The sequence below is a fragment of the Drosophila eugracilis genome, unplaced genomic scaffold, assembly GCF_018153835.1.
Source record: "Drosophila eugracilis isolate 14026-0451.02 unplaced genomic scaffold, ASM1815383v1 contig_1765, whole genome shotgun sequence".
Lineage (NCBI taxonomy): Eukaryota > Metazoa > Arthropoda > Insecta > Diptera > Drosophilidae > Drosophila > Drosophila eugracilis.
The window spans coordinates 3,854,371-3,878,689 of NW_024572605.1; the positions used below are offsets into that span (position 1 = coordinate 3,854,371).

The following is a 24,319-nucleotide window of genomic DNA, read 5'->3' on the forward strand; positions in this document are numbered from 1 at the left end:
TGCAGCTTCTGCAAGTTTTTTATTTTAATCTTTCTAGTATTAAATTGTTAAATATGGAGGTTTGTAAGATGATGTCATCAAAAAGAAACAATAAAGTATAGAAAGAAAGAAAATAAATCTTAGTTGGGATGTCTTGCTAGAATAAAATTAATAACAAAACAAAAAATATGATTCTGATTGTATATCCAACATGTTAACATACTTCTATACCTTGTAATATCTTACATAGATCAATAGATTTTCTACCTTTTTCAAAGCATTATATAAAGTTTAAGTACTTCGGAAAAAATCTTTTCAAATTTTTCAAATAACAATGGAAACTCTAACAAAAGGGTGTACCGTTTTCAACTTATCGCTCAGATATACTGCAATCTCACGGTTGTTTTTCTTTTTCTTGCGCATTGCCAAGGAAAGAGAAGGGTTAAAATGGGGAATTTTCCGCTGTTCCTGATTCAGAGTCCTGCTCCTGGTCGCCCACCGATGTTGACCATTGTGGCCATTGCAGTGCCAACAAACATGCATAGTTAATGAGCGAAATAAAAAGCTGTGGCCCCTTTGCCACACACACGTCGCACACAGACACACACAACGCACACTCACCCATTTGTAGTATACATTTAAGGACCTGGCTTTTCAGCGCCGTGCGCAATGAGCTTACGTGGCGTATAATTAATATTAAATGTTATACTTATAAATTAAATAAAATGGCGCAACTGAAGCTGGCTGGCTGCTCCTTCTTTCAGCCGCACGATTGATGACCTGGCCGTCAAGCAGCCAGTATATATATATATATATATCCCCTATATATATAGTACAAGGATCCTATGTACATATATGGGGATTTCTGTGTTTGTGGGTCCCATTACTATACGGGAACGAGTACGAGTTTATCCCCCGAGTTATAAATGTATGTTTGCCGAGTTTGACTTGCTACTTGCGCCACTTCCGCTGTGCGGAAAAATGCTTTTGATTTGATTTTCACCAAATGTCAACTTGACGTCACGTCGTTCTCGTCTGTGAAAAGGAAAAGCGGAAAAGCGGGAAAGCGGACGTCGTCGCTGTCGCCGCCTTTGTTGTGCCGATTCAACTGCATGATTTATTGTTTTGATGAAATTGCGTGTAAACAATTTAGTGGCTGGTTGGCGCCCAAAGCCCCAACTAAACTCCACCCCTAAAGTCTATGGACTTTTAAAAGACTTTATTTAAGGTTAAACATGGCAATATTTCATGGCCAGCAAACAAGCTAGAAAGTTGCATAGTTTTGAAGTTCTTGGCGGTGTTGTGGCAAAGACTATGAAAGATTTCAGGAAGCTAAGAATACTCTGATGATGGATTATAATTTGTTCACCATAGACAAGCCAAAAACTTTGTTAAAATATATAAGAGATACCTTTTAATATGATCAATATATAATATATATATCGATATTTATTGATATCAATAAGAGAGAGGCTTCAACTGAACACTTAGCCTTGTAAGTGAACCGCAATCGTAGTAAATATGGAAATGCCATTCAGAAAGTGCAGCCACAAAACCCACAAAGATGTCAAAAGAGATGGAGTCAGACCACACGAGCTCTCTCTCTCACTCTCTTTAGGGCGAGGGTGGAGAGCGGTAACCCCTTAGTTATGGGGCAGTTAAAGCTGCAAGTTAACCACAAAACTGAACGCAGCATCGTGTGCAATTCCGACTACCAATAAATATGCCATAACAATAAGCAAGGCGAGCTAATATCCGATTACTCTGCCCCGGCAAATGTGGCGTGAAAAGCGCCAAGCCAGGGCTAAGTCAAGCCAATACAGAGAGATGCTCCTTCGAATCCTTTCATTTTTCCCCCCCAACTCTCTTGCCATTTTCCCCGTATGAAACAAACGCATAAGTAAATACCAGAAACGAGTGACTTTCAATATCCTCACAGGCTTATTGCTTACAGCAAATTTCACGCCAGCAGACAGACAAATACGACGGAGCTGCGAATGCATTTACACATTTGCAAACAGAAACACAAACATCAGAGAGACAGTTGCAAACATGCAACATACAAATATGCGTATCCACTTGGAGCTGGAGCTGGAGCTGGAGCTGGAGCTGGCTGGATTCGGTTGCTGGGTAGCTGGACTGGGACTGGGATCGGTTCGGTTCGGTTCTCACCCAGTCATGTCTGAGTGCGTTCCCTACATCGCACAACCCACATCTCTACATCCCATCCAACGCATTTACGTTTATTGCATTTGTAAATTATTCACACAAGGATATTAAATGCAAATTGTGAAATAGACGACACACTCGTGCCGCACATGCTCCGCTCCACAGATACAATATCCGTTGATGCCCATGTATATATTGGCGAATTACTCAGCTCCTGCATATGATTGTCACATGCAAAAACGAATCGAGATTCTCGTTTTCCGTTTTACGTTTTCCGAGCTTCTGAATTCCAAATTCCCGCCTCGGGCTCTCTGGTTCTGTCGGCTTCTCGGGTCTTAGCATTTGATTTCCTTCGAATGCCATTTGCCGGAAGGACCTTTTGGCTTCGTTGGCCCCATGTGAGGTTACTTGGGTCGATGGCTGATAGTTGGTAACGCAATCTGACCACTTGATTGACTCTGGTACCCATTTGTGCACCTGCAATTCGATCCGGTGACCAGAGATCAAAAATTAATTTTATTAAAGCCTGAAGGACGACGAGCACTCTGCTCTTATTTATTCGTTTTCCATTACCTGATTACACTCTGAACCCGGAATGGCCGGAAAAGGACACTCACTGGGAAAAGTGGCCAGAACAAGTTTGACAGGGGGAAAAAGTTTAATTTTACTAGCAAATTTCACTCGCATGCAACGATGCCTAAACACGTTTGACATTACTGCTTCTCCATGACGATGTGTGGACAAAGTTTTGGGTGCCGGAGAGCGTAACATGCAAATCGAATTTAAACTTGCCAACAAATATTTGAAGGCCATCTGGCTGGAGGGCTAACACCTATCTAGTTACATTACCAAATCGTCTATTCAGAACTGCAGCACCTGTCGTTGGTAAATCAGTAAACAGTGACAATTATTTGACAATTATTGGCACTTAACAGCCTGGCACTTTTACTAATTGTTCCCACTTAGCACCTTTACAACCTATAAAAGACCCTTGAAATTGGTCTAAGCCCAAACAGTTAACATGTTCAGAGTTAAGGATCTACTGCTCTCACCGGAAACCTTCGATGGTCCCATTTTTAGAACCCATCTGCGTTGCTTTCGCTGGTATGGCTATGTGGCATCTAAGGATCAGAAGAAACCTTGGCTCAGTCTCCTTCGCTGCACCATTTTCACTGCCTCCATTTGGCTAAGTTGCGCTTTGATGCTGGCCAGGGTTTTCAGGGGCTATGAAAACCTCAATGATGGAGCCACGAGCTGGGCAACTGCTGTCCAGTATTTTACGGTGTCCATTGCTACTCTAAATGCATACGTTCAGAGAGATAGTAAGTATCTTTAGGTATTTAAATATTTTACTTTACTTATTTTATAGTAACTTAAGGAGTAGTAAGACTTCTTCGAGTAGCTCACGAGGATATCCAGAACCTAATGCTCGAGGCAGATGATCAGGAGATGGAACTCCTGGCTGCCACTCAGGCTTATACCCAAACCATTACTCTGATCCTTTGGGTGCCATCGGTTATTGCTGGATTGATTGCCTATTTGGACTGCATCTACAGGACCTTGTTTCTCCCAAAATCAGTTTTCAATATGCCAGCAGTGAGTCGAGGTGAGGAGCAACCCATTCTACTATTTCAACTTTATCCCTTTGGAGAAATTTGCGATAACTTCGTGGTGGGTTACCTGGGACCCTTGTATGCTCTAGCCTTGGGAATCACTACTATCCCGCTGTGGCACACCTTTATCACTTGCCTCATGAAGTATGTGAACCTCAAGCTGCAAATTCTTAACAAAAGGGTGGAGGAAATGGATGTTAGTATACCTAATTTTATTTTTAGGAATATATTTGTTATACATTTTTGACTTGGAGTAGGTTAGAAGACTGAATCCCAACTTGGTAATAGAACGTTTATCATCCAGCGACTTAACCTTTTGGCGATTGCAACTCTTCAAGGAGTTCGTAGAGGAACAGTTGAGGATTCGCAAATTCATTCAAGAGCTGCAATATCTCATTTGCGTGCCTGTAATGGCAGATTTTATAATCTTTTCGGTTCTTATGTGCTTTCTCTTTTTTGCCCTAACAGTTGGTGTAAGTTTCAGCTTAGATATATAATTTTGTATTTAATTTTGAATATATACCTCCTTAGGTTCCCAGCAATATGGACTACTTCTTTATGTTTATATACCTCTTTGTGATGGCTGGCATATTGTGGATGTACCACTGGCATGCCACATTGATTGTTGAATGTGTGGGTATTGTATATATAGAAGTTAAAGTCATTCTTAAAATAAAACAAACCTTTCAGTCTTGTTTACCATAAAAAAGAGATGGTTTCACATGTCTGATGAAACCATATCAGTTCAGGAAAAAAAGCCAAGCCTATTTGACAATATGCTCTTGCAGAATGATTTTTGTTTACTTCCTTTTCGACCATTTTAAACTTCGATTGCCTTTTTTCAGCACGATGAATTGTCCCTTGCTTACTTCTCCTGTGGCTGGTACAACTTCGAAATGCCTTTGCAGCGGATGCTGGTCTTTGTGATGATGCATGCCCAGAGGCCAATGAAGATGCGCGCTTTGCTGGTCGATCTGAATCTAAGGACCTTCATCGACGTAAAAAGGTCCTAAAAACTAAGGCATTCAACGATTTCTAAACTTCTCGTTTCTTTTACAGATTGTGCGTGGAGCCTACAGCTATTTCAATCTGCTGCGTAGCTCCCACTTGTATTAGACGGAAAAGCCTCTCCTAGGGGCTAATCAAATGCCGTTGCGCTTGTCAACTCGTTTGGCTAACATGACAGTAAACAAGCCATGCAATTCATTTTGCCCGGCACACACTCACAAAAACCTAAGGAAACGGAAAGTCAGAAGGGGAGGGCTATAGTCAAATGCTAAACCATTTTACAGCGCAAATAAACGTGGCTCAAAGTGAAGAGACAACGCCTGCTACTCAAAAAGCCAATGCAAGTAACGGGCGACATCATTTATCACTTGAGAAACGTCGCATGTCACTGGCATTGTATGTGTGTTTTGTTATATTGTCTTTCTCAATGGATATAAAACGATTTTTGCACTTCTTACCCACCAAGCCAACCGAACTACCCGCCCCTGGCATTATTTCCCTGCCGTGCCTCTAATTGTCTTGGGGGTTTTAGACAAAGGAAATTTATGCGTCTGCCCCAGCAAAACGGTCAGATACATCAAGCCACCACCACCATCAGCGAAACTAACCAAACCAAACAAACCGAATCGTTGTCCCCCTGGGTGTATTTTTTAATATTATTAAGAGTATAGACAAAAAAAAAAAAAAAAAAAGAAGTGGAAAGTAAAAACAACCCGAGTACCCACACCCAAATAAACACGCATTTTGTTGCGGTTGTTGTGCTCCCTGGGATTACACAAAGTGGCTAAATGGCTGATAAAGGCACACGCCGAACCTCGGCTACTAATGAGTATTAATGGCAGGGTTACGTACGCGGCAGGTATACCAAAAAACCTGGGCATCTATATATAGAAAAAGTCCTTGGAGGGTGACAAAACCAGAGGGTCACAGATAGTTGGTTAACAGCGTGAAAAGGGTTGTTGGTGAGCCACTCGATTGAAATCTCCCTTTCGAAAAAGAATGATACCGAAGAATGCGGCTGATATATGAGATACAACTCTTTTTGTATAACCGCGGCATCTGTAGTTCACATTTGTTCAAATAAACAAACAAAATGTTGAAAGGGTTGATGGCTTACCTTTTTTATGTGTCACTTTGGGGTCATTTTGTAGTACTAAGCTATGGCTAAATAGGTAAATATTTTGAAAACAAACAAATCTGAGTCATAGTCCTTTCAAAGGGAGTTCTTCCAAGATTACTAATTTTAAACTTAGCAGTCTTTAAGTTTACGTTTCATTAGCTAAACGAAACTAATTCAAGACCCATTCATTCTTAATAAGAATTCGTTGTCAAGAGTCATTTATGTATATTTTTAGACCACATCGAAATATAGAATTTGGTAAAAATAGAAAACCACATGGCATTTGGCATAGCGAATTCCTGGCATCTGTTGCCGGTATTTTAAGCAATATTGGCAAATTTTTTATGGTTTTCACTGGGCACGTTTTTTGTTGATTATTTATGACATTACATACATAATGCAAGCGTAATGGATGCGAGTGTTCATTAAGCACAATGAATGTCATGCACTCCGTGTGTGCCAACCCTCGTCCCTCAAGAGGAAAATGCGTTGGGAGCCAAAGTGGGTATGGTAAGTGAGTGTGTGTGTGTGTGTGTGCGCCACCCTCTTTGGGTTTTGCAGTTTTGCGAAAAAATTAAAATTTGCTGCACACATGTAATGAATATTTACAATACACTGCTGCCCTACCGCCACAAAAGAAATGAATTCAAAGGGAAAGCGATTCTTGGAACGAGGCCACAAAGGAAAGCCCCCTTTAAGGAAGCGAAAAAAAAACCCACTCATTTCTTTAAGGGTGGCATACAGAAGGTGAAGCCAAAGAATGGTCGTATGTTACGATTATGCGTAGTCATATCTGCCAAGCCAGAAATTGACTTCTGTGAATGCAGATTTTCTGGAACTTAACAGACTGACACGCAAATTGGTAATCCCATTAAAATAATGTTTCCCATTCAGTTAGCTATTTCAACTTTTAACTTAAAAATTAAATAATCGCATAATAAAATTCATTTTCTAGGAATGAGGGAAACCCATTTCGTGGAAATATTTTTATTTATTCAGCCATTTCTGTATATAATTTCAGTTTTTTCACTTAAATAAGTGGGTGTACGTTTGTTGCGCTACCAAAGCTCTCCACTTTGGCCAACTAAGTGTTTTGCCATTAAACATTTACGATGGCACAGTTAAGGCAGCACACACGCGTGACTTGGCCAGCTGTTAGGTGGAATAAAGATGGTTATTAAAATTAATTAACGCACGGCGATTTGTTGGCCGGCGTCATAAAGCGAAATGAAGTTGTAGTTAAATTTTGAATGCATTAAATTAATCATAAGCAGGTCGCTTGCCCATCTGTTGGCCGGATATGAGCACTCGAGCTTGGCCAAAAAGGGCTGCAGTTGTCGCCAGAGGACCAAAAGGACCAAAGGGCGAGCCCCGCCCTGAATATCATGCACATTTAAATGCAACTGATTAATCATGGATAAAGTTGTTCTGCTGCTTCCTCTGCTGGTGCTGGTAGTGCTGCTGCCTTTGGTCACGTGACTGCAAACAATTTGACTTCAAACACATTAACAGTTACGGTTGGACAAAAACCGGCCAGAGGAGAGCCGGATAACTCCCGGGGAGCAAATATGGGTCCTGCACGCAGAGGGTTTGTCACCAGCAACAACTTAACTTGGCTAACTAAAACTTTTCATGCATTGCCGTTGACAGTGCAATAAACATGCCAAAACAAATGCAGCAGCGACATCAACAACAACAATGCCAACAACTTATGAAAACAACAGCGTCAACTGACCCGCCCCCACCACACCCACGCCCTTATGACATACTCAGGGTTAGGGAGCTACCCCTTTGAAAATAGACACGTAAGCCATTGAAATATTTAGTCACTGGGGAGATGGGGAGTCGAGAATAGTTCGACGCCTCTTCCAAGAATTTCAAAGGAGGCGAAGCAACTCGACTGATTTATGAAGTTTCCATTGACATTGGAATTTTTACGGGCACCAACTTTACTTCGGCTACCGGAAGTACTGCAAAACTAAGATCAAAGTCAGAAATAAAAAATAAATAATTTGTAAACAATTTATTATTAAATAGTTTTAAATACTTACTTTTTAAGTTCCTTTTCCTCAATGTACATAGGCAAGCAGCGGATTAGTTGGCGATTATGAAACACTTTTTTCCACAGCTGTAATCATAAAAGAAATATATTTTACTTTGTTTAAAATTCACTAATATTTTTGTTGAAATGTAAATGGTAGAAAATGTAAATAAAATCGAAGTCTATACGTTCTTTACTTATTCCAAATGCTAAGCTATTTTGGGACTGAAATACAGAGTATAAGTTAACAAAAAGCTACACGGCATTTGCCAACGACCATACCACGCTGAATACATCGGTTCTCGTCCGATCACCGAAATTAAGCAGCGTCGGGCGCGGTTAGTACTTAGATGGGGGACCGCTTGGGAACACCGCGTGTTGTTGGCCCCGATAAAATTTTTTTTTGGTTTCACCAAAAATTATTTTTTTTAATTGTAAAAACAATTTTACTTAAAATTTTTTTTTAAGACGTGGATTAGTTGGCGATTTTGAAACACTTTTTTCCACAAGTGTAATCATAAAAAAAATATATTTTACTTCACTACCATTTTCGTTAAAAAGTAAATGGCAGAAAAGGTAAATAAAATCGAAGTACATACATTCCTTTACTTATTCCAAATGCTAAGCTACTTTGGGACTGAAATACAGAGTATAAGTTCACAAAAGCTACACGGCATTTGCCAACGACCATACCACGCTGAATACATCGGTTCTCGTCCGATCACCGAAATTAAGCAGCGTCGGGCGCGGTTAGTACTTAGATGGGGGACCGCTTGGGAACACCGCGTGTTGTTGGCCCCGATAAAAATTTTTTTTTGGTCTCATCAAAAATTATTTTTCTTTAATTGGAAAAACAATTTTACTTAAAATTTTTTTTTTTAAGCCGTGGATTAGTTGGCGATTATGAAACACTTTTTTCCACAGCGGTAATCATAAAAAAAATATATATTACTTCACTACCATTTTCGTTAAAAAGTAAATGGCAGAAAAGGTAAATAAAATCGAAGTACATACATTCCTTTACTTATACCAAATGCTAAGCTACTTTAGGACTGAAATACAGAGTATAAGTTAACAAAAAGCTACACGGCATTTGCCAACGACCATACCACGCTGAATACATCGGTTCTCGTCCGATCACCGAAATTAAGCAGCGTCGGGCGCGGTTAGTACTTAGATGGGGGACCGCTTGGGAACACCGCGTGTTGTTGGCCCCGATAACAATTTTTTTTGGTCTCATCAAAAATTATTTTTCTTTAATTGTAAAAACAATTTTACTTAAAATTTTTTTTTTAAGCCGTGGATTAGTTGGCGATTATGAAACACTTTTTTCCACAGCTGTAATCATAAAAAAATATATTTTACTTCACTACCATTTTCGTTAAAAAGTAAATGGCAGAAAAGGAAAATGAAATCGAAATGATACGTTTCTTAAGTTATTCCAAATGCTAAGCTATTTTGGGACTGAAATACAGAATATAAGTTCACAGAAAGCTACTTGGCATTTGCCAACGACCATACCACGCTGAATACATCGGTTCTCGTCCGATCACCGAAATTAAGCAGCGTCGGGCGCGGTTAGTACTTAGATGGGGGACCGCTTGGGAACACCGCGTGTTGTTGGCCTCGATAAAAATTTTTTTTTGGTCTCACCCAAAATTATTTTTTTTAATTGTAAAAACTATTTTTTTAACATATTATTTATTTGTTAAATCTGAGTACTGTTTAAAAAATATTTAATATATAATAAAAAAAAAAGAAAAAAACAAACTGTACTTCCCATACCGGGAATTGAACCCGGGCCTTCCGGGTGAGAGCCGGATATCCTAACCACTAGACAATATGGGATGTGACATACGACTGCACAAAACCAAATGTTAGATACGAAAAAGTTGTCAGAGACCAAACAAGGGAATAATCATTTTTAAAACTAAACTTAAATTACATACTCTTAGCCTCTTAGTGTCTTACACTTGTAGCATAACAAAAAACATCATTTGCCTTATGTCAATAAAAAGAAATCATAAGGTAAATACGTGCATTTTTAAATAATGCACAATTCTGGTTTTCAATTTCTGATTTAAAACATGTTAAACATTTTGTGAAATAAAAATTCCATGATATTTCAGATCAAAAATTGTAAGATTTTAATATAATAAAAAAACAAACTCAGCAACGAGTTTCCCATACCGGGAATTGAACCCGGGCCTCCCGGGTGAGAGCCGGGTATCCTAACCACTAGACAATATGGGAGGTGTCTGAATTCTTCGTAAAAGCGTATTTCACCTAATGAATTGATGAAAATTCAAAGGCTTAAATGAAATCCATAATGAAAAAACTATACTGATGCAACAATTTTAATTCTGGTGAAATACTTAAATACAATATAAAATTTGTTTATATATACATATGTATGCACATATAAACATATCCCAAGCAAACACTTATCTCTTTCAGCATTCAAAGGGTATGTTTCACAACATCAAATGATTAATTAGTTAATTAACACCAAACTTTGTTCCTATTTATATGAAAATTTATATTTAACTTCTACATAATATACGTGTATATATTTTAAATATTTTAATATTTCATGTTCTCACTTTTAAGAAGAATCACTAGCTGCTGATTTGACATCAATTATTCCATCTCCCATATTGTCTAGTGGTTAGGATACCCGGCTCTCACCCGGGAGGCCCGGGTTCAATTCCCGGTATGGGAAACCAATATCTGGTAAAATTATTTTTTGAATTATTAATGGTTATGTTTTTTCTTAATATACGAGAAGGTATGCACTTATTTAATTTTTTGTTTACGTTAAAGTTTTATTTGATGGGGCTTAATTTGGAAATATTTCTACCAAGAACAAAACATGCCTTTGACAAGCATGTGTTATATCCCATATGGTCTAGTGGCTAGGATATCTGGCTTTCACCCAGAAGGCCCGGGTTCGATTCCCGGTATGGGAAAGTAGCTTTTTTGTCACAATTAGAGAGTGCGCATAAATATTTTGTAGAGGTTTTTATATAAAAAGTTATAAAAAAAGGGATTTACTGTATTTTAGAACCTCTGCTTAGATATGCAAAGTGTCTTGACATTACTGTTTCATTGCTCGATTGTAAAACGTTACTAGCATTAGAAGATGGTTTTAAAAATCAAACATCAAAAAAATTTCTTCCCATACCGGGAATCGAACCCGGGCCTTCTGGGTGAAAGCCAGATATCCTAGCCACTAGACCATATGGGACACTGGCGAGCAAGCAAATAATGTCTCATTTCAAACTGAAAACAAGGTTCACATGTTATTGTAAGACTGATTATTCTTCAATTCAATCAATAGTGTATTATATTTATCATATTTTGTAATTCAACTGTTGGCTAGGTAGTGCAAAAAATGTTCTCATCTCATATACCTAAAATATAACTCAAAGCCATTGCAGCCTAAAGTGGCAAATTTCCCAAACTGTCTACTCTTAAAGGCCCAAACATATTCCCACATGAAAATGTCTGATAGGAGTCCGCCGAAAAATAGATCGTGCCGCCCATTTGCAATTTCGGTTTTTTTTAACGCAAACTGTTTTTGGCTTGGTCCTTTGGCGTGTGCCTTTTAATTTAATTTTCGTAGGCCGCCATGCACTTCAAACCGCTTGCACAAGCTCGCACATGAATAACGGACAGCCAAACTCCCACCGCCCAATTTCGCAGTCAGCCAAACACCCACCCACGTGGGGAGTCGACTTACAAAAAGGCACAGTCGAGAGCCCAAACCACGTGGCGCCCGCTTTCATGCGCTTCGTTTAGCAAAGTGGATGTTAAGTGTAATGCGATTTTTATGTAAATTTTCGGGGGAAAAAATAGCCAGAAATACTCGTACACAGACGGTTGGTAAAGGAGGAGAAGAAAGGACGGCCATCAGCGCAGAGCCAACAGTTTGACGATTTTCGTTGCCACGGTCACGGCCAGCTTTTCAGCCAGACAAACACAGCAACAAATGACTGGCCACCACATCCACATCCAGATCCTACGTGCACTCCTCCCACATGAATCCTGGATATAGACAAGTGCCAATAGTCCATAAGGGAAAAAAAAAGGGCTTCATACAGAAAGTACTTTACATTTACAGTTGAAAGTAAATTATACATCCCATCTATCCTTACACTACCCTTTGAATTTATTTGTTAAAATCGTTCATTAGTCAAGACCATCAGTTAAATCGACAACTCTAGGCAGGAGCAACCCCGTCAGAGTCGTGATACTAAATTATAATCACTCAGGAGTCATAATTTTGTAACATCAACTGGCCTTTTAGTATTTGGGTAGAACGTCAGTCTACCTCTACTAATGACAATCGTTTCGTCACAATCAGCAAGACCTAGGGCAGCGTTCAGCCAGAACAGATTGGGAATTTTAAGCGCCATTGAATAAAAAAAAACTGATAATGGCAGTTTACGTTAAATAACGAAAGAGGGCGCCACATAAGATTACAAAACAAATTCAATGGAGGGCGATGACGTTAGAAACTAGAAATAACTTTGAAGATCATTCAATTGTTTTACCAAAAAATTCTTCCCATACCGGGAATCGAACCCGGGCCTTCTGGGTGAAAGCCAGATATCCTAGCCACTAGACCATATGGGACACTGCCAGCTATGTGTCAAAGTACTGTTTTGTTATTAGAACAATACCAGATACGATTTTTAAAGTCTGTCGCTGAAAATTCGCTTTCGATATCTATGATAGGTTTACAAAGCTATTAATAGCCCTTAAATGCATCAATATTTTTTACGGTCACACAACTTTTTTGTGGCTTTCTCACAAATAACATGCTATTTAACATTTTTCGGAATTAATGCGTTTTCAAAGTATCATTAATTATTTATTTATTATTATTATTATTTTGAAAAATGGGTTTAAATATTTCGCTTGCCATGCGTTGCAGTAAAATGCAAAAATCTTGTCAGATTACCAACGACCTTTTTCAAAATTTTGAACTGATTCAGCTCAAACAAAACTATTATTTTTTGAGTCATAACATTGTGTAAAACTTAATAACGGTATATTTTCAAAAAAGAATACTTTCCCATACCGGGAATCGAACCCGGGCCTTCTGGGTGAAAGCCAGATATCCTAGCCACTAGACCATATGGGATATTGAATGCTTCGTGCCAAAACGCTGTTTTGTCAGTGAATCATTATTGTGGTATTCTGGCAATACCTTTCAGGTTAAATTGACAAGGATTTTTTTTATTATACTGTTTAAATCAAGCCAGGGAAACATAAAATGTTATTATTTTTGTAAGACATTTTTGAGTTCACAATAATTGTACAAATCGGAATGTTTAGGAAAAAAAAGCGAACGGCTATAAAATGACATGATCAATTCCTTAAAAAGTTGTACTTTGAAAATAAAATTATGCTTTTTCGACCAATAATACATTTCTAAAGGCTAATGCTACCAATGCTTATAGTGGATCAAAATATGAAATAATTTTTAAAAACTGTGAACCATATTGATAAAAAATTATCTTCCCATACCGGGAATCGAACCCGGGCCTTCTGGGTGAAAGCCAGATATCCTAGCCACTAGACCATATGGGACATCTGCAACCTGGGTGCCAGAACGCGGTTTTGTTACAGGAACAATAAAAAGTGATATTATGTGCTTTGTATATGAATCTATGAATTGCGGTTTGCTAAAATATACACATTACTTTTTGTGAATACAAAATTTAAAATGTCATCACTATATGTGATAGGATAGTTATTTAAAATAAAAAAAATTACAAACGTTTTTACTTTTAGGATTTAAAATTAAAAAAAAAAAAATCCGCACATGCGAATTACTGATTAGCAGAGCAAGGTTTCGATCCTCGGACCTCTGGGTTATGGGCCCAGCACGCTTCCACTGCGCCACTCTGCTTGGAATTCCTTAAGCACAACGTCTATTATGAGTGAACGTGCATTTAGGTGAGTTCTGATTGACATTTGAAGTAATAAATGAAATAGTTCCATATAATGGTGAAATAACAGAAGAAAATTAAAAGAGAAGAATATTAATTTAAATGCTAATTAAAATTAACCAGAGAAGGTAGGATAACTGTCTTAGAATAAATAACTAACAGTATTTTTTCCCCAAATACTTTCCAAAATAATACATTTTCTAACAGGAAAACTTCATTCTTATATTCACCCTTATTTTAAGGAACAATATGAATTTTACAAGTAAAGGCATGTCCACTCATAACGTTTATTTAACCCTGTTTACTCATATTCAACATATCGCTCGGGATTCCACAAGCAGAGTGGCGCAGTGGAAGCGTGCTGGGCCCATAACCCAGAGGTCCGAGGATCGAAACCTTGCTCTGCTAAAATGTAAATTCGTATGTGTGAGTTTTTTTGGACCCTTAATTTTTTGTTAAACACCATGGTATAGTTACTATACAAAATATATTCTAGTTATTTTTAAAGTTTTTAATTTAACTATATCAATAGGAGTAAGTTGGATATATCTTTAAGATTTTGTTAATTGGAATTGCTTTTCGCCCACACCACAATGCGTGTCACCGGATCCTGAGCTCACGTGGATTATGTATTTACTCGGTGCCGTGACGGTGGTGGAGGCACCTCTCTTATCGCGAACTTGCAGCTCGCTCCCACACATCTGCTGAGGCTCTGCATCCATTTTTTGCCCACTGGCACAGATACGGCTTTAATAACCACTCACCGAGTGCGACTCTGTTGGTTTTTGCAGCTTCTGTTTGCATTGCTAAGAGATGCGATATGGCTACGAGGGTACGAGTCCAGGATGCTGGACATTAAAGTTTCTGAAATCTTTCCTTTAAAGGTGCTCGACAACTTTTTGGAAATTTGGTTTGAAATTTTGATTTGATGTGAAAAATGTTACTAAATATGCTCAGCCAGGCGGAGAGTTACCATCCTCATTCACCAATCAAATTGACATATTTGTCAATAAATGGCAAAAATTTTAATTAATTTTCGCGCCACTTAAAAGCGCGCCATGAAATTGCACAAAACCATTCCGATGGGTTAAATTTTTAGAGGAGGTTTGTGCGGGCCAATGGAAACCAACCGCAAACACTAAATTGCAAATAAATTTGTTTAAATATGCAATGGCAGAGCGCGTCAAGTTTGGCACAACCCCCATGGACAAATGGCCAAAAACTGCGCTAGACTCTGCGACATTTTCACCTGGGAAGGGTGGAGTGGAGTACTTTTGGGGGATGTCATACGTTGGCTTGGTAGATAGGTAAGTGGGTAGGTTGGTACCTACCTTTTGGTTTGTCCACTGCCTGCTGCACGTGCAGCTGCGACAACGAGACAACAACATGCGCATCAAATTTTAATAGCAAAACCCCCAAAAGTTTCAAGCCACAAAGTCCATTTCCATTGGACTGAAGGGGTTAGGTGAGGTTTTCCTCCTTGCGGATTGTGTTGGTTTTGTCTCGTTGTTGTTGTTGCTGGCTGACATGCTTGATGTACGCTTTTGGTTTTGCCCCACGAAGATGTTGCAATGACATTGAATATTGATGAAAATAAATCGAATTTCCGTCAGCCCGGCATCCGACGTATTCGATAGACGGTAAAGGAAGCAAGAAGAGAGAGAGAAAAAAAATAAACTGGACACATTTTCTCCACATTCGCCCTAACTCTCCCCCAGCTTTTCTATTGAGACAGCAAAAGGGTTCCGCCTGAATAGAGCAGAGCTCGACGCAGTCAGCTGGCGAGTGTTAAAATCCCACGTTGTCAGTGTTTTGGGGAGTATTTGTGGTTTCTCCTAGTTCCGATTTTTGGTTTAGACGGCATATACTTCACCAAGGGGCGTTCTTGAAAAATCAGAAAAATACGTACATGAATAATTTACAATAGATTTTACCTTAAAATAGATAGATAGATAAATTTAAATCCTTTTTAAAATTATCAACATTTTCATAATAATTAGACAAACGTTTGGCATGTGCTTTAACATTTTATTTACTAACAAAAACTGAAGTTTTTATTCAACAAACCAAAAAACATATCCAATAAAGCCCCACAAAAAACATCGAATTAAATTAACAAACAATTTTTTTTTTGCGTAAGCTTTTAACAAATTTAAAATTTTCTCAAATAAAAAGCCAACGAGACGATTGCCAATAGGTGAGTTCGGTTTTTTATTGCCTGTTCGATGGGCAACCCACAATTAAGCCCCCAGTTAACACTTGATTTGTATTTAAAAATTATTGACCAATCCATGGGTACTGATTAAGTTTGTGTTTGTGCTTGTCAAACGATGGGCGGCTGCTGTTTGTGGGAGGGGTACCGATTGATTTTTGCCGCCACAAGGCAACGGAGGGTATCGGAAATTGCATAAACTCTGTCCGAAAGAGATGGAGAAAGACACACACACTCAGAGAGAGAAAGAGAGAGAGAGTGGGAGTGCAGCACATATGAAAATCCAATTTTCCAGTGATTGATCAGGGCGATGAGGGGAATTGAAGAGCTGGCCACACACGTGAAGTGGGGAAAGTTTGTTTGCCGGGCGTATACGCAAAAATAATGTAATTAAAGCAATGTTTGCATAATAAAAATTAATATTTGTTGCAGTTTGTGTCGCCATTTCCCCAAACTGCCGAAATGGAGAACGATGGGTCCACAGGGGTAATGCATTTAGCTGGCCCTTTCTCCGAGTGTTTACCTAGGCAGCGAGGACCAGAGAGTCCTTTGCTCGCTTTATGCGGGCTGTCAAAATCAGACAGTGTGTACACATGTGCACCCACACCTAGTCGACATCCCGGAGATTTTCGTCCTGGTGTTGTCCACGCTGAAGAGCATCCTCACTCCATCCTCTCGAATCTCTACTGTTTGTCCAAGTTTCGTTTCACCAAATTATGCCCGAGCATATGAGGGATTTATATCCGCTCGAGGACTCAACTGGACTGCATACCACTCGACTCGATGCGTCTCTCCTGTCTGCTGGTTGTCTGCTGAATTTATGCAAATATTGAAATAAGTCTTAATTGAATACAAATACTCAATTACATTGCGGCAAATCTATTTTGTGGGTCCGGCACAAACAAACTTCACTGCGGACTGTACATTGTCAACACTCTTACTTAACAATTTTAATTGTTGCATGTGATTTCCTTTGGAAAGTAAAATAAATGGAAATATCCCAAAAAGATTGATCATGGCCCATGAGGGGATCGAACCCGCGACCTTCGCGTTATTAGCACGACGCTCTAACCAACTGAGCTAATGGGCCTTGTTGACGCCATCTTGTTTTTAGCTCTAAATTATTTTTTGAAAAAAAAAAAAATAATAATTTAAATTTATTTTACATATATCAGGGTCGGTTAATTATCTACCAATATTGGAGGGACCTTTTCTTTTTCTAAATAAACGAATATAAAAGGAAAATGAAAAAAAAGGATTTAGTGGCCCATGAGGGGATCGAACCCGCGACCTTCGCGTTATTAGCACGACGCTCTAACCAACTGAGCTAATGGGCCTCGCTGACGCCATCTTGTTTTTGAATAGAATTTAAATTTTAAAAAAATATGTGATCAATTTTTCTAGGTGTTCTATGCTAAAATATAAAAATTGTTAAGTTATGGTTAAATAATAATTTCTCTAAAATTTTAGTCTATTTTGCATAACATATAAGTTTGAAGAATAAAAAATTATGATGGCCCATGAGGGGATCGAACCCGCGACCTTCGCGTTATTAGCACGACGCTCTAACCAACTGAGCTAATGGGCCTTACTGACGCCATCTTGTTTTTCAATAGAATTAAAATTCTAAAAATTATGATTACTTTTTCTAGATGTTCTTTGTTGAAATATAAAAAGTTGTATGTTATGGTTAAATATTAATAATTCCTTTCTTATTTTAATCAATCTTGGATATTTTTAAGTTTGGAAAATAAAAAAGTATTAGTGGCCCATGAGGGGATCGAACCCGCGACCTTCGCGTTATTAGCACGACGCTCTAACCAACTGAGCTAATGGGCCTTGGTGACGCTGGCGGTCTTGGTGACCCATTTCGCAGGAGCGGCATTCTTTAACGGCTATTCATATTGATAGTTATTAAAAGATCAGTCTCTTAGAATCTCATCTATGTATGTTCCGATTAAAGTTTAATAATTTCTAAAATATCTTTTCTTTTGAACATTTTAATTAAAAACAAATATGATCTTTTTTTCTCCATGTAGAGAGTTTATTTCGTTTCTATAATTAATTTACCACCGACTGCAGACGGCATTAATTGTGTTTCTTTTGTGCTCCCGAGGGAGTTAAATGCTGCTCGACACCACATGCATCATCGCAAGCAGCACATTTGTGACACTTCATTAAAAAGCAACATTACCAAAATCAATTAGAGACATTCCCCCATGCATTGCCATCGCCTAGACAGCCAGGATATACAACAAAGGTACACACACACACACATGGAGAGCGGGTAAGTTTGTTGTTTTTGGCAAACAAATACGCAAACAATCGAGATACGTTTTGTATTTGTTGCTAACAGTACCCACCCCCTTTGTCGGACGGCGCCGATCCGCAAATTGTTTGAGCACGAGACGAGACTTTGTTTGCATTTTGAATTGCCGCCACTGGGAGCCACGAGCTGAAGCTATTTGAACAGGAGCACACTGAGCGAAAATCCCTGGAGACATTTTTAAAACTTCGAAGTGTAGTTGTAAATGTTTTGTTGTAAAGTAGTGAGTTTCTATAAATTAAGAGAGTTAAATAATTTCCTTGGATTTCTCGAATCTAAGAATTTAAGAATATATTCAAAGAACTAAATTACTTTCCACTGTGCATGCAACTGTAGGTGACGCAACAGCAGACGAGCTTGTTAAATTGAAAATTAATTAAAAACGTGTTGCCGTGAAAATGATTTAATCAAACTTTAAGCGAGCCTACAAAAACGTGATTCCACTCTCCATTGACATCCTGATCTACTTCTCAACATCCGCAGACGAATGGGACATCACCTTGTTGAGCCACTTGCGGATGTATTCGCTGGTCTGCAGACCGACCATACGGTTGACCACCTTGCCGTTGCTAATGACTACCAGTGATGGAACGGAGGCCACATTGTAGTCAAGGGCCAGTTCCCCATGCTCATCGATATCGACGCGAGCCAAACGTACCCGGCCGCCTTGCTCCGAGACAATGTTCTCTAAGCGGGGAGCCAGAGCCTTGCAAGGACAGCACCAACTAAGGGATTAAGAAGAATGAATCAAGGTCCTTAAATCCATCAGACTTGGAGGCATGCTCACCTGGCGTGGAAATCCACAACCACCGGTCGATCACTGTTTATCACGCGCTGCACAAAGTCCTTTCTGGTTTCCACATCGAAGATTGGTTGTCTGCCCGTACTATTCATTCCGCGACTGGCCTTGAGCAGATTCATGAGACGCTCTACCCGGTATAATCTTCTATAACTCGACATTGTAATGAACAAATTAAATTTCAACCCAAAAAAATAATTTTTAAACTAAATTTTGATTCGAAAAATATTGAGGAAGCAACGTGCTACCGACCCGAGTTTTCTATTCCAACTGGAGAGCAAAAGAAGATTGTGTCATAAACCCAAATTCCAGAGACTACTTGATCGAAGCACAAGGAAATAAAATAATTATATTTAAAATTTTTTAAGTTTAAATTATAACTATTTAAATTTTCATGAAGCACATAAGCTGCTTAAAGCCCTGCTCGCACTTATCGGCATCTTCGATGGAACTACAGGTTTCGGACCGGCCCATCTTTTTAAACTGTTCAACGCGCTTTTTGAATAGATCTGATTGGCTCATAAAACATTGTACAGCGCACTTGACATTACGATCGGGGGATATAACTCTGGATTTTAGAGAACTAATAAACTGCTCCTTTGTTACTTTCTCTTGGAGTACACATTTTTTTATAAGTTCTTCATCTTTATCCGTCGGCTGATAATATTGAGAAATTAGTAAGGGTAATGTTGGAGAAATTTTTAACTTACAAAGCAAGTTGTCAGAGCTACGATGCCAAAAAGACATATTAGCATAAACGCCTTCATTTCGCAGAGTGTGGTTATATACTGAGTTCAGCTGCTGTGGATTCGTCTTAAATAAATATTTTTGATCGTGCAGTTGCACGCCTTTTCTAAATTAATTTCACCCTTTTAAAGGGGTTCATATAATCATATTACCTTATCACTGAATTAGTTACAGGGGATATTTTCGGTCACGTAAAAATTGCAAATATAAATATTTGAGAGGTCACACATAATGTAAGCCATACCTTTGTTATGCAATTTTTATTGAGATACTAAAATGGAATCATATGTAAAATAGGAAAGGAATGCTGAGTAGTTATAAGGAAACTTTTCAAAAGAGCAAGTAGGACTTAAACTTTCTAAAGCCTCTTCGCACTTATCATCATCTTGGATGGCACAGTTTTGATTTTTTATTTCTTTCCGAATTAATTTCACACTCATTAATGTTTTTAAGGTATATTTTAAGTTAACCTATAACAAAATATTTTTAGATGATTTTATTTTTTAACCAAAAACTTAGAATTTAGCTCGGTTCTCGTTGTAGCATTTGTACAACAGGTAGCTAGTGTCGCACTTGTCGGCTCCCTTGATCGAATCGCACTTGGCCTGCACCTTCTTGACCTTGGCTTCGCCTGCGATTGGACCCAGTTTGGCCAGAACAGCATCTGGTTTGATCTGGCCATTGGCCACTACTCCGCTCTCTTCTAAGAAACAGTTGGCGAAGCACTTCACCTTGCGATCGGTGTCCTTGAAGTCGCCGAGCGCTAGGTCAGCGGCCTGATCCTTGGTAGCTCCCTCTCTTTTTATGCAGGTTTGTACTTTTTCAAGATAAGTCTGGAAGTTGACTTGCTAATTAAAATAATTTCAAATTGCATAGCTTACTTACCAAAGAATCGACTTGAAGCCAAAAGAAAGCTGAAATTATACAAAACACCAGCACATTCATCTTACTGATTTGACGGACGCAAAGAATACAATGACAGATTCTGTTCTGGCTGCCCTTTGTAAGTCATATACTTAATACGCTTTTTAGGTACGCCTATTAGTGAATTTCCTTACTTTATTAAATTAAATTCTGAAGAAAAGCATTATGACATACCCCCTGTAACCCCTTGGTCACCGTTGTAGGGCTTTTACAGTTGATAACAGGATATGTATATGAATGCCTCTAGCCTCTGCTCTTTAAATGTGCCTATTTTAAAACATATTATTTTGCAGTTCAGTAAATTATGTTGTCTTTATTAAACCAAAAAAAAAATCCCTGTTACATATCATGATTTAGATTTGAGCGCGGTTCTCGTAGTAGCACTTGTAGAGCTGGTAGCTGGTGTCGCACTTGTCGGCTCCTTGGATGGAATCACACTTGGCCTGGACCTCCCTGATCTTGGCTTCGCCGGCGATGGGGCCCAGCTTGGCTAGAACAGCAGCGGGCTGGATCTGACCGTTGGCCACCAGGCCGCTCTGCTCCAAGAAACAGTTGGCGAAGCACTTAACCTTGGGATCGGTGTCCTCGAAGTTGCCGGCACGCAGGGCAATGGCCTGGACCTTGGTGATACCCTCCTGATCGGCGCAAGCCTTGGCCCTCTGCCTAACCTCGGCGATCTGGGCCTCTGAGATCTCCTGCAGAAAGGAATTGGTTTCATTCAGGATCCAGGATATCCAGATGTTTACTTACCACGCCAGCTGCGAAGGACAGAGCGGCGACAAAAGCGGCAAAAGCAAGGAATACCTTCATGATGCTGATTGAATGCTGTTTAGAATCTCTTGGAATCGAAACTGATGCCTGATTGTCTCGGGCAGTCAGCATTTATACGATTCGAGAGGATGAACTTTAGCCCTGATTCGTATTATCATATAGTCTTAATGGTTCCCTTTCCTCTTACTTGGTTTGCTGGAGAAACAACTTCGACATGCTGACTTGCGTTTTTTTTCTTGGTACCAGGTTTGTATATCTTTTTTGCTTCATTGAGTCAAGACAAAGCTTTTAAAGGCTTCACGGTTCGTTTATAATTGTTGTTGTACTTTAGGTCAGTAGTCCTAGTTCAGTTATTAAGAATTCATATACTAATCCTTTTTGATACTTTATTGAGGAAATTTCCTGAAAACAAGTTAAAGAGATGACAAACTATAGACCTAAATCTGATTACCATATATAGTTACTGGTTCTCATTCCACTAGCCTTTGTTTGTGGAGAAACAACCTCGCCATGCTGACTTGCAGTTTTAATCTCGCGGTGTCAGGTTCAAATATCTTGGCAGCTATCACTTAGCAAAGATTGAGCTTTGCAGTTTATTAATAATTTTCGTTGTGGCTTTAAACTATCCTAAGTCAGCAGGGATTGAGCCTCCCCCAGCTCCAAGCTATCACCCACACTGTGCATATTTGGGTCAAACTAGATCCCAAAAAACTGATAGCATTCACTCGTTGGCCTGGCCATATTTACTTGGGCCAAATGAATGATGACCCAGCTCAGGCTCAGTTTGTTGTCTAAACATTTTTATGATTCAGGGTTAGAGATAGGATTCTTCCTGGCCTGTGTGTCTTTACATAATCCCCACTGCTTACACAGGCATCAAGGCGTTTTAGCAATTAGTTTCTGTTTTCTGTTTTCAGCGAGCATTCAATGTGAAGATAAGTAGCCCAGAGTTTTCATAGTCTTGATGGGCTTCTGTTGGGGCTTTGATGGATGATTGACAAGCAAGTGACAAGGAAACGAGCATGTGAGAATGGGTGCTGAAAATGAAAGTCTAAATGGGTTAATGGTTATGCAAGAAACGCTTTTCGAAAGTCATCAGTTGATGATTATTACTATGGGTCTTTAAAATACTAGCTATCTAGATAGTCATAGACATCCTCTTGTAACTGCAGTAAATCATAAACATTAGTTAGTCTAACTTCCTCAACAAGTTAACATAGCCACTAAGCACTTAATTTTGTTAAAATAAACATAATTAAAATGCACTCTTCCCAAAAACACACACCATTAGCATCAAAATAGGTGGTAAAAAAAAAGTGTGGAAAATGAGTAAGTAGAAAATGCGACAGGGAAGGAGTATCGCTCTTGCAACAAGAACAACGACTCACTTTTGTGTGTTATCGTTTCTAATTTGTTTCAAATTAAATGAGTTTTAAACATTTTCCCAGCCAAACACAATCATAAAGCGTAAAATATATACTCTGAATGAGGCGAGTGTGTGGATGTTGATGGGTGTTTTTCGGATGGGTGGACCAAAGGATCTAGCTGTTGTCGTTGTTTTTTTTGTTGCTCGGTGGGTGGTGCGGGTCTCCTGCAAATGTAATTAAAAAACTTTTAAACCGCATCAACATAAATGTATGGCGCTTGAAATTCTGTGCATTTGACAATTTTCGGTTGGCGAAAAGTTGACATTTTCTGTGTTCCTGTGTGTTTGTGGCCAAAAGTGTGTGTGTGTGTGTGTTGGTGTGTGTAAAAGAACCGCCAAAACATGTCAGACTCGTCCCGCCATCTTTTCCACCATCAAACGGTTGGCTTTGGCCATTTGTATTTGAGTTAAATGAAAAGCTTTAAAAGTTATTAGCGTTCATAAATAAATGTCAGTGGAAGGCATTTATTGATGACGGCCAGCACCCATTTAATGCGTTTATCATTTTTACGAGCCACTCTTTTTGGCAATTTAATTTATTTTAATTGAACCCCCTCCCAGCCTATCAGTCTACTGCAGTCATAAAGAATGGCAAGACTTTTCATTTAATTGCATTTAAATTGACGGCCAAACACCTTAATAGACCATTAAGTCTTGACCCAAACCCATTTCAAGGAAAAGGTTTAGTTTGGCAAAACACGAGTATGTCAGGTAATAAACATTTGCAGATGGAATGCCATTCCGAGAATGCCAAGTGATAAGCCCAAATTGCTTTGCCATAAATTCAACACTCGACACTCATTTTTCAGTGTGAAATTTAATCAATTTGTTATTGCGGAATGCAGGAGTGCAAAATAATCTGAAAGGCCTCCCATTAAATGGCCAGTATGTTTGTTTTATATCACTACCCGAAACCCCAAAACCCCGAAAAGTATCTTTCCAACTTCAAGCCCCAGTCTCCATAATTTTCCATTAGCTTTATTATATACTCATTTGCGGGAATGTCCTATATCATTGTTATTAGTAAATCTTATGCCGCACTTTATTGCCTGCCCCCATGACATGTGGGAGGATTTGAAACAGAAACAGAGTCATCAGTATCAGAACATGGAGGGCAATTCCTTTGGGGACTCTCCTCCCGTGTTTTGGGGGCAAGTTCGTTGAACTCTCCCCAAGAATGACTTTTTGGGGATAGTTTCTAAGGGCGAAACTGGGGAACCAACT

General features: G+C 39.0%; 5 protein-coding genes and 18 non-coding genes across 23 annotated transcripts; 8 read left to right on the forward strand and 15 right to left on the reverse strand.

Moving 5' to 3' along the window:
- Nucleotides 1–3,169: 3,169 nt before the first annotated feature.
- On the forward strand, nt 3,170–5,478 carry LOC108108989 (odorant receptor 56a). Its single transcript, XM_017217247.2, has 6 exons — nt 3,170–3,470; nt 3,527–3,957; nt 4,019–4,234; nt 4,293–4,394; nt 4,607–4,759; nt 4,821–5,478. The coding sequence occupies exons 1-6, from the start codon at nt 3,170–3,172 to the stop codon at nt 4,875–4,877; spliced, it is 1,260 nt and encodes a 419-aa protein (XP_017072736.1). The 3' UTR covers nt 4,878–5,478.
- Nucleotides 5,479–8,198: 2,720 nt separating this feature from the next.
- LOC121529682 lies at nt 8,199–8,317 on the forward strand. The gene has a single exon (XR_005993592.1). It is a non-coding gene; the product is annotated as a 5S ribosomal RNA (ribosomal RNA).
- A 292-nt stretch (nt 8,318–8,609) lies between these two features.
- Nucleotides 8,610–8,728, forward strand: LOC121529693. Its single transcript, XR_005993603.1, has one exon. It is a non-coding gene; the product is annotated as a 5S ribosomal RNA (ribosomal RNA).
- Nucleotides 8,729–9,025: 297 nt separating this feature from the next.
- Nucleotides 9,026–9,144, forward strand: LOC121529703. Its single transcript, XR_005993613.1, has one exon. It is a non-coding gene; the product is annotated as a 5S ribosomal RNA (ribosomal RNA).
- A 293-nt stretch (nt 9,145–9,437) lies between these two features.
- Nucleotides 9,438–9,556, forward strand: LOC121529704. The gene has a single exon (XR_005993614.1). It is a non-coding gene; the product is annotated as a 5S ribosomal RNA (ribosomal RNA).
- Nucleotides 9,557–9,706: 150 nt separating this feature from the next.
- Trnae-cuc lies at nt 9,707–9,778 on the reverse strand. The gene has a single exon. It is a non-coding gene; the product is annotated as a tRNA-Glu (tRNA).
- A 333-nt stretch (nt 9,779–10,111) lies between these two features.
- Trnae-cuc lies at nt 10,112–10,183 on the reverse strand. Its single transcript has one exon. It is a non-coding gene; the product is annotated as a tRNA-Glu (tRNA).
- A 397-nt stretch (nt 10,184–10,580) lies between these two features.
- Nucleotides 10,581–10,652, forward strand: Trnae-cuc. Its single transcript has one exon. It is a non-coding gene; the product is annotated as a tRNA-Glu (tRNA).
- Nucleotides 10,653–10,827: 175 nt separating this feature from the next.
- On the forward strand, nt 10,828–10,899 carry Trnae-uuc. Its single transcript has one exon. It is a non-coding gene; the product is annotated as a tRNA-Glu (tRNA).
- A 206-nt stretch (nt 10,900–11,105) lies between these two features.
- Trnae-uuc lies at nt 11,106–11,177 on the reverse strand. The gene has a single exon. It is a non-coding gene; the product is annotated as a tRNA-Glu (tRNA).
- A 1,319-nt stretch (nt 11,178–12,496) lies between these two features.
- On the reverse strand, nt 12,497–12,568 carry Trnae-uuc. Its single transcript has one exon. It is a non-coding gene; the product is annotated as a tRNA-Glu (tRNA).
- A 439-nt stretch (nt 12,569–13,007) lies between these two features.
- Nucleotides 13,008–13,079, reverse strand: Trnae-uuc. The gene has a single exon. It is a non-coding gene; the product is annotated as a tRNA-Glu (tRNA).
- A 377-nt stretch (nt 13,080–13,456) lies between these two features.
- On the reverse strand, nt 13,457–13,528 carry Trnae-uuc. The gene has a single exon. It is a non-coding gene; the product is annotated as a tRNA-Glu (tRNA).
- Nucleotides 13,529–13,778: 250 nt separating this feature from the next.
- On the reverse strand, nt 13,779–13,850 carry Trnam-cau. Its single transcript has one exon. It is a non-coding gene; the product is annotated as a tRNA-Met (tRNA).
- Nucleotides 13,851–14,226: 376 nt separating this feature from the next.
- Trnam-cau lies at nt 14,227–14,298 on the forward strand. Its single transcript has one exon. It is a non-coding gene; the product is annotated as a tRNA-Met (tRNA).
- A 2,820-nt stretch (nt 14,299–17,118) lies between these two features.
- Nucleotides 17,119–17,192, reverse strand: Trnai-aau. The gene has a single exon. It is a non-coding gene; the product is annotated as a tRNA-Ile (tRNA).
- Nucleotides 17,193–17,365: 173 nt separating this feature from the next.
- On the reverse strand, nt 17,366–17,439 carry Trnai-aau. Its single transcript has one exon. It is a non-coding gene; the product is annotated as a tRNA-Ile (tRNA).
- Nucleotides 17,440–17,616: 177 nt separating this feature from the next.
- Trnai-aau lies at nt 17,617–17,690 on the reverse strand. Its single transcript has one exon. It is a non-coding gene; the product is annotated as a tRNA-Ile (tRNA).
- A 177-nt stretch (nt 17,691–17,867) lies between these two features.
- On the reverse strand, nt 17,868–17,941 carry Trnai-aau. The gene has a single exon. It is a non-coding gene; the product is annotated as a tRNA-Ile (tRNA).
- An 874-nt stretch (nt 17,942–18,815) lies between these two features.
- Nucleotides 18,816–19,483, reverse strand: LOC108108943 (thioredoxin, mitochondrial). Its single transcript, XM_017217198.1, has 2 exons — nt 19,216–19,483; nt 18,816–19,153 (listed from the first exon to the last, which is right to left on the reverse strand). The coding sequence occupies exons 1-2, from the start codon at nt 19,386–19,388 to the stop codon at nt 18,892–18,894; spliced, it is 435 nt and encodes a 144-aa protein (XP_017072687.1). The 5' UTR covers nt 19,389–19,483; the 3' UTR covers nt 18,816–18,891.
- A 73-nt stretch (nt 19,484–19,556) lies between these two features.
- On the reverse strand, nt 19,557–20,002 carry LOC108108944. The gene is made up of 2 exons (XM_017217199.1): nt 19,938–20,002; nt 19,557–19,884 (listed from the first exon to the last, which is right to left on the reverse strand). The coding sequence occupies exons 1-2, from the start codon at nt 19,992–19,994 to the stop codon at nt 19,612–19,614; spliced, it is 330 nt and encodes a 109-aa protein (XP_017072688.1). The 5' UTR covers nt 19,995–20,002; the 3' UTR covers nt 19,557–19,611.
- Nucleotides 20,003–20,455: 453 nt separating this feature from the next.
- On the reverse strand, nt 20,456–20,936 carry LOC108108945 (general odorant-binding protein 56d-like). The gene is made up of 2 exons (XM_017217200.2): nt 20,860–20,936; nt 20,456–20,807 (listed from the first exon to the last, which is right to left on the reverse strand). Exons 1-2 carry the CDS (start codon nt 20,917–20,919, stop codon nt 20,490–20,492), a joined length of 378 nt encoding a protein of 125 aa, XP_017072689.1. The 5' UTR covers nt 20,920–20,936; the 3' UTR covers nt 20,456–20,489.
- Nucleotides 20,937–21,183: 247 nt separating this feature from the next.
- LOC108108912 (general odorant-binding protein 56d-like) lies at nt 21,184–21,738 on the reverse strand. The gene is made up of 2 exons (XM_017217162.2): nt 21,649–21,738; nt 21,184–21,593 (listed from the first exon to the last, which is right to left on the reverse strand). The coding sequence occupies exons 1-2, from the start codon at nt 21,706–21,708 to the stop codon at nt 21,252–21,254; spliced, it is 402 nt and encodes a 133-aa protein (XP_017072651.1). The 5' UTR covers nt 21,709–21,738; the 3' UTR covers nt 21,184–21,251.
- Nucleotides 21,739–24,319: the final 2,581 nt, after the last annotated feature.